The sequence below is a fragment of the Danio rerio genome, chromosome 17, assembly GCF_049306965.1.
Source record: "Danio rerio strain Tuebingen ecotype United States chromosome 17, GRCz12tu, whole genome shotgun sequence".
NCBI lineage: Eukaryota > Metazoa > Chordata > Actinopteri > Cypriniformes > Danionidae > Danio > Danio rerio.
In genome coordinates, this window is record NC_133192.1 from 46,235,378 (window position 1) to 46,247,063 (window position 11,686).

The window sequence follows — 11,686 nt, forward strand, 5'->3', positions numbered from 1 at the left end:
GGTATTAAATGCAGTCTTCCATTCACCGCCCTCTCGAATATGGACCAAATGGTAAGCGTTGCGGAGATCTAATTTTGTGAAAAAGGACGCCCCCAGCAGACGTTCGAAGGCAGAAGACATCAGCGGCAAAGGATAAGTATTCTTCACCGTGATAGCGTTCAGCCCTCGATAGTCAATACAAGGACGGAGGGAGCCATCTTTCTTTTTCACAAAAAAAACCCCCGCCCCTGCTGGTGATGAAGAAGGACAGATGATCTTAGCTGTTCGAGAATCAGAAATATATTTCTCCATGGCCTACCTCTCTGGGGCAGAGAGCGAATAAAGTTTGCCTTTAGGCGGAGACGTACCTGGCAATAACTCTATAGCACAGTCATAGGGATGATGTGGAGGCAGAAAAGCAGCTCGAGACTTACTGAACACTCTCTTCAGGTCGAGGTACTCACTGGGCACGTTTGACAGATCCATGTGTTCCTCCTGAAAAACAGAACGAGACACAGAAGAACAGGCAGACAACAGACACGTAGCATGACAGCTCTCACTCCAAGAAATTATTGATTCCTGCCTTCAATTAATATGTGGATTGTGCGTTACCAGCCATGGATGCCCAAGGACCACTGGAGTGACAGGGGCTTCTGTTAAAAAAAAAAAGAATAATTTCAGTGTGGTTACCAGATGTGATCAATCTTATAGGACCAGTGGAATGAGTAATGGAAGGAAGAGAGGACCCATTGAGAGCATGAACAGATATAGGTTGCGAGAGAGAAATTACAGGAAGTCCAAGTCTTTAAACTAAATCAGAGTCAATAAAATTTCCCTCTGCACCAGAGTCAATAAGTGCTTTAGTCATAAAATTCCCAAATGACCACTCCAACTTAACCTTCAAAAGTGTGGCTGCAAGAGAGGATTTGTCCAAAGATACCCCACCCGTCAGTAACCTCTTACCTACTGACGGGCTCTGGCTTTTACGGGACAATGAGCCGAGATGTGATTCGCACCAGCGCAGTACAAACACAGTCCCTCGCTGCGGTGTCTGCGCTTCTCCTCCAGCGACAGCCTAGAGCGGCCCATCTGCATGGGTTCAGGTTCCGAGAGGGGCGTGTCCACTGTACCCGGAAAAACAGTAGCAGCCGGAAGAGGGGAGTTCTCCAAGGCGTGTGTGTGTCGCGTGTGTCTCTCACGGAGCCGAAGACGAGAATCCACGTGGATGGCTAAATCAATGAGTCCATCCAGGGTTTTAGGAAGATCCAAAGCAAAGATCTCGTCTTTTATACGGTCTGCTAGCCCGTGGAGAAAGACGTCCCACTGTGCCTGAGCGTTCCACTCACTCTCCGCCGCCAGGGTGCGGAACTCAATGGAGTAGTCAGCAACACTCCGTTGCCCCTGCTGCAACTCCGTGAGCATCCGGGCCGCCTCTCTGCCCGCTGCGGCTCGATCGAAAACCTTTTTCAGTTCCTCTGAAAAGGCTTTAAATGTTGAACAACATGGGAGTTTCTTCTCCCACACAGCTGTTCCCCAAAGCGCCGCTCTTCCAGTGAGAAGCGTGATGGCAAACGCTACTTTCGATTCCTCCGTGGGAAAGGAGGAAGGCTGCAAGGAGAAGTACAGCGAGCATTTCGCCAAAAAGGCACAACACAACTCCGGTTCTCCGGAGTAGAAGGCTGGAGGTGGAAGGCGAGGTTCGGTAGATCGAGCAGCTTGATCAGACACGGCCACTACCGGTGGACCAATATTAGCTGCAACATGCTGCTGGACCACCCTCAGCAGTATGAAGACTTTGCAGCTGTGTGGTGAGTTCAAACACCTTATTTACCAACGCTTGGATAGCGCGACTGGTGTTGTTCATCTGCTCATCTTGCCTGTCCATGCGTGTGGTGGCCTGCGTAGCAAACTCCTGCAAGCCGGGGATACTCGCTGGATCCATGTGTGATCAGTCCTTTCTGTCACGACACTAGACGAAAAGGATCCAATTGCAAGTGTTTATTAACTGAAAAATTAAACAAAGGATATCACTGGAGTGAACTGGAGACAAGAAAGTTCAAAACGAGAGCCACGGGTCACAATGAAGACATCAATGAACAACGAAGGATTCTGGAAAACAACAGACAGAAACAAGACAAACAACGGACTGATAACCAGAACATACCACATGAGGAAATATATAGCCAGGCAAATAAGGACCAGCTGGAAGATAATTAAGTCAGCTGATGACATCAGCTGATCCAAAAGCACGCTGTCAACACAAAAGGTAAACAAACACACACCCTCACACATGACAACACACAAGGCAAGATACATAACATACAGAAGGAACACACAGATCCATAAACTGTGACAATATATATATATATATATATATATATATATATATATATATATATATATATATATATATATATATATATACATACACAGGGTGATTCAAAAAGAATACCACATCTTAGAAAATCTGTATTGAATCAAATAAACATGATGGAACCTTTGGTAATTAGTCAATGTGGGGAGTGCTTAAAGTTTTTTTTCAGTAGAGAACAAGTTCCCAGATCTTCAATATGACCCCCTCCAGACACTTGAGTGACATCAACCCGAAAGTTGTGGTATTTTTTTAATCACCCTGTAAATGTGAAGGAAGTGACAGTGCTGGATTCAAATGCTCAGTTGTACACACTGTGCTTGTGAGCACCACAACAGCACTGACAAACACATCTCTGCACATAAACGATTATGTCTGGAATTTACTTTCTGTTTTATATTTTGATTATCTGAGCATTATTTTATTTATTAAAAAATACTGTTTTATTCCGTTTTATGTCTATATGGAGTGCTTTTTGTTAATACTAGTACAAATTTTATTTGAAATCTTTTTAACGGTTGGTGATCCCAAATTTTAATATTATTGTAATTATTATTAATATTCATTTCATTTTCCTTCGGCTTAGTCCCTTTATTTATCAGGGGTCGCTACAGCGGAATGAACCGCCAACTTATCCAGCATATGTTTTACACAGCAGATGCCCCTCCAGCTGAAACCCAGTAAAAGGAAACATCCATAAACACATTCACACACTACGACTAATTTGGTTCATTCAATTCACCTGTACTGCATGTCTAGGGACTGTAGGGAATACCGGAGCACCTCAAGAAAATCCACGCCAACATAGGGAGAACATGCACACAGAACTGCCAACTGACCCAGCTGGGACTCAAACCAGTGACCTTTTTGCTGTGAGGTGACAGTGCTAACCAGAGCCACCGTGTCAACACTTATTATTATTATTATTATTATTGCATGATCGTTTAAAGTTTTTGCATTTCTTCTTGATATTTCCGTTTCTTTACAATAATTAACCTTAATTTAGCACATTTGTTGATACATTGTGTATTGTTATGTTATTTTTATTTATTATTAGTTAATTTATTGGTGAGTTGAAAGTATAGTCCAACCTAGCTATCAGTATAGGCCGATAAAAACAGTCTAGTTGACTTCTAGTTTTGTCTATTCCGGTTTTCAATATTCCTCAGAATATCAGAAAAAATGTTTAAATATTCAGCAAAAAAAATTGCGTGTACTTAAGGGATTAAAAACTTTTATTTTTGTTTGATCTGTTCCTTTAATGGCTTAATGTTACGTAACACAACTGTAATATATTGTCACAGCTAAATGAACACAGAAATCATAGACCCCTAAATTAGCTCTTCCGGATGAAATGAAACTGCTAAGGTGTGATAAAGTAAACTATTTAGAAATACTCAACAATTTATGTGTGTTTTCTCACAGAATTCTGGCTCAGATCTGTCTCTACAGCTCTTGTTTTTTGATGGAGAAGAGGCTCTTTATCAGTGGACATCTGAAGACTCTCTGTATGGCTCTCGTCATCTGGCCCACAAAATGGCCACAGCATCACATCCACCAGAAGCCACCAACACCAGCCAGCTTGACAGCATTGTATACTTCATTTACAGTCCCACATTTTTCTCCATATTATTTCTTGTTTCAAAAAAACATTACTTTCATCGTTCTCATATTATCCCAAACCTGTATGACAAAACTAGTCATGAGGGTTTTTTTTTATTGGCAGAGATGCCACTATTGAAAATCTAAAATCTAAATGTTAAAAAAAATTAAAATACAAAAATTGTCGAAATTAAGTTATTAGCATTGCATATTTCTAAAATGTTACATTTTTTTTATTTACAGAAGGAGATTTAAATAATGTCCTCATAGAACATGAAGAACAGATTAAACATTTAAATAAATATGGTTAACAGACTGATGATATGTACATTCATATTATTACTATTAATCTAATTATGAATTGGAAAACTGACAGAAAACAAACTAATATTGAACTTCAATATTGAAAATATTGAACAAAGTAAGTTTTTTGTTCATTACTTCGTTTAGCATGCATTTATTAATTTTTTCCCAGGATCTGTTTGTTCTGCTGGATTTGATTGGAGGTCCTAATCCTCGATTTGGAAATCAGTTCTCTAGTACAACCCGGTGGCTTTCCAGACTACGGAATATTGGTTAGTATTACTCTTTTCTGTTTTGTTGTGTGCCATCTTCTTTTTTGCCTCTCCTTCTCCCTTTTTTATATTATGTTACTCCTACAGTATGCTGACACTCAACGAATAAACTAACCAGCAATGAAACCATTCTTGTCTTTTGAGTGTATCTCAGTAAATCTGGAAAGAATTCATATCGCTTCACCTTTTTCCACATTTTTTAAGCCACAAACTTATTCCAAAATCGATTAAATTCGTTTATTTTCTTAAAATTCTACACACAGTACCCCATAATGACAATGTGAAAAAAGACTTTTTGCAATTGTTGAAAATTTATTTTTAAAAAAACAAACAAACTGAAAAATCACATGTACATCAGTATTCAAAGCCTTTGCTATGAAGCTCTAAATTGAGCTCAGATACTTTCTGTTTCCACTGATAATTCGTTACATATCAGCAGCTTAACTGGTACCTGTGGTAAATTCAGTTGATTATACATGATTTGAAAAGACATACACTTTTATAGGTAAGATCCCAGGGTTGACAGTGCATGTCAAAGCACAAACCAAGGATAAAAACAAAGGAATTGTCTTTAGACATCCGAGACAAGATTGTCTCTGGCTCAGATCTGTCTCTACGGGCCCTATCATACACCCGGCGCAGTGTGGTGCAAGACGCGGCGCAATAGTCTTTTGGTAGTTTCGGCTTGCCGCAAGAGTCGTTTTGAGGCGTTGCGCTACGCTGTTTAAATAGCAAATGCATTAGCACTCATTTGTGCGCCCATAGCCGTTCGGGTCTAAAAAGGAAGGCGTTCTGAGGCGGACCACTGGCGTGAAGCTATTTTGAGAAACTATAATAGATTTTTCATTAGACCAAAACTAACCCGGTCTAAACTCCTCGCTTACGCACTGCTTAATACGCACAAGAGAGCAATAGGCAAATATCTTTACATATGAAAAAATTTATATATTAAGGATATATATATATAGGATATAATAAGAATAGATATAGGATATAAATATAAAGGATTAAAATATGACAAAACATAATTTTCTAGCCTACATAAATATGAAAAATCACAATTTTTATGTCTTCATCTCGGGAGGCTTTTTCAGTTAATTTATAACAATTTGATTTTGTATAATGTTATTATTATTAGCAGTATTATTTAATATATCCATATTTATATTTGTTTTATTAAAAACAAGCTTAGATTTGCCCACCTGTCAGGTTTTAGACCATAAGGGGCACAGCATGTGTTTTTGGATATTACTCAGGTTTTTGAACACACTTCGTTAATATTGTTCATTTATTCGTTTGCTAGAAATTAGAACTGAATTTAGAAATAGTTTTGAAACAAATCTTTGCGCTTAACAAACGAAATTAATTATTTATAGGCTAATTGATGTCTGTGCGTAAAGGTTTCCCTATCCAAGAGCGAAAGTGAAAGTAGATCATTTATCTCTCATTCTCATGCAGTAGATGCTCTGTTTAATAGTTTTCTGTTTAAAAACTGTCAACTGTTAACTGTTTGCTTGTGAAATGCTAATTTTTTCCACTTAGACTTACTTTGCGTCCTGTAAATAGCGAATGCGGTCTTGGCGCGACGCAGCTGGGTCTCAAAGGGAATGAGAGATGAGACTCTAATTGGTTTATTCTCAAAACACACCTATAACTCATCAAGAAAATAAACTCAACCCTTTTAGACCATGCACCTTGGCGCAAGGCAGATTTCCCTTCCTTAAATTAGCAAAAACGCGTCCTGACACGCCCTGAAAGCATTTGCGCCCTGCGTTTTGCGCTCTGCGCATGGACCGTCAAAATAGAGCCCTACAGCTCTTGTTTTTTGAATAAACAAAATATAATTTTAGGGATAATGAATTTTTTTTTTCATTAATTAATTTTAAAGAGCACCTATGGTAAAAAATCTACTTTTAAAGCTGTTTGCACAGACATGAGTGTAGGTATAGTGTATAGACTCTAATCATATTAGGGTGATATAAACACACCCAGTCCTTTTTTTTTTCAATTTAACAATATAAAAAACAGTGTACCAAATGTAGTTTTTTTGAGACAGAATGCAACTTGACGTAGGGGTGCGGTCCCCCCGCCCATCAATATTGATTGACAGACGCGCGTTACCACATCCTCAATTTGTTGTTTTTAGTCCGCCATTTTCAGCGTGTGAGTCAAAGCGATGTCACCAAAGAAAGATCCTTGCTCTATTTTTGAATGTAAGGCTCATTGTGCTCAACACAATACATCGTCTTCCTGCGAATGAGCAACAGAGATTTTACATTTAGCGGCCATTTGCGCTGAAAATGCAGTGAATGCTACGTATCAAGATTCGGGCCACTAAAAACAGCTGATACACCAAGTCTTTCAGCACTCTCTCCGAAAATACTCAATTGATTTTGGCTTGTGGATAACTGGCACATTAGGAATATTGATTGCTCAACAGTAGTCTCTGCTTGGTGTGTGTCCAGGTTGTACATGTATGGCTGAATGCTGGTCCTCCCATTTATGTTGCTTCTCTCTATCTGCCTGTCTGTTGCCATACACAAAACGGAGGTGTTCTTGGCTCTGCCCCATTGTTAAGTTGGGCGGGATGTCCGATTTTCATGTGAAGCAACACACCTCTAAAGCAACGACCTTTGTATACACACCCAAAATGACTTTTTGACACATTATAATAAATAAATCAGAACTGTGTTTTGAACTGAACCTTAACTGGCACATTCAGAAGAACCATAATATTAACATTAAATCTTTAAAAAGGAGTAAGCTAAGTGCCTTTAAATAAGGAAATTGCAAATTAGGGTTGGGCCGATAGATGATGCCATCGCCGAAGGCCAATAGACAATCCGATGCTGAGCTGGCATTGCCCCCATCGCAAACCCACAAGCGGAAATTGCACACTTAGGCCCCATTTACACTAATTTGTCTTAAGTGTTATAATGGCATTTTAGAACAAAAATAATCCACATCCACACCATGTTTTACCTTTATGAACAGCCCTCTGTCAGCTGAAAACGCACATCACGTGACCACACACACATAGCCAAACACACACGCTCGTAGCTACAGAGAGCAGTGCACGTCGAACATCTTATCAATGATGTACCGCTGGATCGCGTCTCACTATTGTTGTTAAACGTGATATTTTATTGATCTTGTCTCTATCTGACGACTCTTTGGCCTTGTGAATCTATCAGGTAACTTGTCAGAGCATTAGTGCACAGCTTCAGTCTTTCACTTTCACACTTGTACTTAGTAATTTTATTAAAAACTTCAGATACTGTCGGTTGTGCACCTTTTTACCAACCAACCTCCTGCGGAAAAAGTGATTGACAGGTGGTAATTTGTTTGTAATTTTGTTTAACTTTATTTATTTATGATTTGTTTATGTGTAAAACAAAGTACATGCAGGTCAGGTAGTTGAAACGGTAGGCTGCAAATAGTTAATTCGTTATGAATTCATTAATTATTCATAAAATAATTAATTCACCTCCGCCATTGACAACAATGCCATTGTCCATCTTGAAGTTTCACATTAGACATTGTACGATGGCAAATTGGTCGACATTGCCCAACCCTATTGCAGATAATATTGAAAAAGGCTAAGGATGGAATGATACCATAATATAAAACATAAGTCATGTTGTAACTGTCCGATGTTGCATTGCAACTGTCTTCTACATATGAGCAGTTTGAAATTGAAAGTGCAATCTAGGAAAAAAAAAATCATTGCACTGGTCTCAAATGTTAGTTCTTTACCATAAACTGATGCTTTTGCATCATTAGGGGGCATAACATTTCAGAATAATAAACTGAACTGAAATGTCCAATAAAGCTGAAATATTGACAATCACTGCTTAAACCAAAACAGTACTAAATACACCCTGACCCTTATAAAAAATAATAAATGATTGCTGATAGGAGAAGTGTCTTTTTTGTTTGTTAGAGCGTCGGCTACATGCTCTTGGTCAGCTGGAGAATCACCCTAATGAGGTTCAGTATTTCTGGCCTGGCCTGCATGTGGGACTTATTCTGGATGACCACATACCATTCCTCAACCGAGGTAAAAGACCTTTTTGTGGGGTTATTAATGCTTTTATTTTAATAACAAGCATTTCAAGATTTACTTCAATCAAAAATGAAAATTCTGTCATACTTTTTTAATCCTAGTGTTCTTCTCAACCCAAAAGAAACTTTTTGTTGTCGTTACACAAATTAAGATATTTTATATCGAATCAGAGAGATTTCTGCCCCTTTGCTTAAGTAGATTAATTAGTTTATGGTTTAATCCAAGTCTTGAGAAGAGACACAATGACTTCATGATAAACATATTAATTGCTATATAAACATTGAGCCGCAAACAATGTTTGCCCAAGCTTAACATGCAAACCTTTTATTCATTTTTGTACAGTTGAATTTTAGCAAGAACCTGAGAGTTTTATGATGATATGTTTGAGCTTCTGTTTATTCTTGCATATCAATGTTTATTTACAAAGATTTTTAGATGGAGAAACTTTTAGTGGAGGGACAGAAATCAGATTTTATTGAATTAACTTTTGTATAACATGATGGTGAGTAAATCATGACAACATTTTTGGAGTGAATTAACCTTGTTTTTTTCTCTCCAATGGCAGGAGTCCGTATTCTCCATCTTATTTCAACACCTTTTCCTGCGGTGTGGCACACATTTGATGACAATGAGGAGAACCTTGACCAAACCTCCATCAGTAATCTCAACAAAATTTTGCAGGTCTTTGTTCTTGAATACCTCAACAAGAAGAGCCCAGAAAATCAAGTTGTGGAAGGCTCATAATGTTTCATAAGTTTACCACCAGTCACCTGTTTCTCATACAAATAAGAACATTAAATGTTCTAATTTAGTCAGTTTGGGTAATTTCAGATGTGACTAAGCTGTCACTGGGTTTGTACCTTTTCAAAAATTCTCATTTTGACATTGTATAATGATGGTTTGTTTTATAGACAATAAAAAAAAACATTGCTTAATGGGGCTAGTAATATTTACTTTAAAATGGTTTCTAAAAGACTTAAAAACTGCTTTTATTCTAGGTAAAATAAAACAAATAACATTTACTTCAAAAGATAATTCATTCATTCATTAATTCTCTTGTCTGCTTAGTCCCTTTATTAATCCGGGTTTGCCACAGTGGAATGAACCACCAACTTATCCAGCAAGTTTTTACGCAGCCGATGCCCTTCCAGCCACAATCCATCTCTGGGAAACATCCATACACACTTATACACACACACTACAGACAATTTAGCCCACCCAATTTACCTGTACCGCATGTCTTTGGACTGTGGGGGAAACCCACGCGAACGCAGGGGGACCATGCAAACTCCACACAGAAACACCTACTGAGCTGAGGCTTGAACCAGCAACCCAGCGGCCTTCTTGCTGTGAGGCGAACGTGTTACCCACTGCGCCACTGCGTCGCCTTTCAAAAGATTATATAATATAAAAACATTATAGAAAATACAGTGAAAAATTCTTTGCTCTGTTAAACATTATTTGGGAAAAAAAATAAAAATAAGTAAATTTTCAAGAGGGCTTATAATTTTGACTTTAACTGTATGTACACGTATACCCCTCTCATGTCATACATTCTTAAAGAGATAGTTGTACCAAAAAGGAAAATTACATCAGTGTACAAACTGTATAAGTACCTAAATAAGATATATCAGAAAGGTACTGCCATCTACTTTTGAAAGGTACTGCCACGGTGACATCTTTGTTTGTACCTTTTCTGCAGGTATTTTCTATCACAAAATTAGTTTGTTCTTTTTTTATATTCTCTAAGTTTCAACCAGAATGATGAATTAATGGTTAAAATTAAAATGACATTTTAGTAATCTAAGATCAGACTCAGCAGAGTTTACTGTGTGTTAGAAATAGTATTATCTTCATCTCCTCTGGCTTTCTGAAAGCCCTGTTTATTCCTCAGAAAAGCTAAATACTTCTAAATGTAATATGGTACTTGATAAATATAATTTTCTTGCTGGTTATATGAATAAATAATAGAGTTTATAGCAGCCTTAGGTATAGTTATGGGTTGTTATTTAAATGTAAACTACTAAATGATAGAGAATCAGAGAATCATTGATTCTGCAGGCTGCCGCTATTGTCATGTGCTCCAGCTTTCAGTGTGTTCTTTATCGACTATTGGGCTCTGAAAGCTTTTAATGTCACATTAAACGTGTATCTAATTTGAATTGCTGATACTAATGCAAAACAGATAATAAATATTTTATAAAGCAGAAAACTAATCTTGTCTCTTCTTTATTAATGCAGAGTTATAAATATTAGTATGTGTGTGTGTGTGTGTGTGTGTGTGTGTGTGTGTGTGTGTGTGTGTGTGTGTGTGTGTGTGTGTGTGTGTGTGTGTGTGTTTATAAGTGAAGTGTGCCTTTAAAAACTTCAAAAAATATTATGAACTCTTCATAAAGCTAAAGCTTATCTCATGAGGCACAAATCTTAGTGCCATGGTGACATATAGACAAACATATAATTGGTGAATTGTGTAATGTTGAAATTATAAATTATGATGAGTGTTAAATAATTTTAGTCAATTTTAATAGATCTAATCATAGAGATCCTTAAACAGAAGGATAAAGTACAATGCATGATGGTGGCTAAAGAAAAAAAGACAGCTTTTGATAACTAAAAAAATAATTTGGGTTAGAAATTTATGGAATTAAGTATTTAAGTTAAAATAAGGGAAATCTTATTTTGAGTAATGTAAATCAAGATTTGAGAGAAAAAAAGAATTATAAATTAACCCAGAAAAGTGATACTTAAAGAAGAGAATGAATAAATAAAAACAGAAAGCAGGTTGTTTTATGTATGTGAAGAAATAATTAAAAGCAAAAAGGATTAAGGACTAAAGATGAAAAATCAGATCAGATAGAGAGGAACCTATAAAGAAATCCAGTGATTTTTAAGTCAACTTGTATAAAATTACAACAAAAATGTATGTATAAGTTTGATGTGAGAGCAGGAAGGAATTAGGAGCTGAAATGCTGAAAAGTGAAAAATGCTAATTAAGAAATAGCTCAAAAATAAGAAATCACTTAGGTAAGTATCAAACTTTAATAAACATGACATAGAGGTAGACAAAATTTACCAGCATATGAAGGATTAATT

The 11,686-nt window shown here is 37.2% G+C and overlaps 1 protein-coding gene across 1 annotated transcript in view; it reads left to right on the plus strand.

The window, feature by feature from the left end:
• Positions 1–10,805, plus strand: part of qpct (glutaminyl-peptide cyclotransferase) — a 30,971-nt gene extending 20,166 nt beyond the window's left edge. Inside the window, exons 4-7 of the mRNA XM_009293242.5 lie at positions 3,776–3,943; positions 4,428–4,527; positions 8,471–8,587; positions 9,159–10,805. Of these exons, the coding sequence (XP_009291517.2) occupies positions 3,776–3,943; positions 4,428–4,527; positions 8,471–8,587; positions 9,159–9,337 (564 nt within the window). The 3' untranslated portion in view covers positions 9,338–10,805. The remainder of the gene's footprint in view (positions 1–3,775; positions 3,944–4,427; positions 4,528–8,470; positions 8,588–9,158) is intronic.
• Positions 10,806–11,686: the final 881 nt, after the last annotated feature.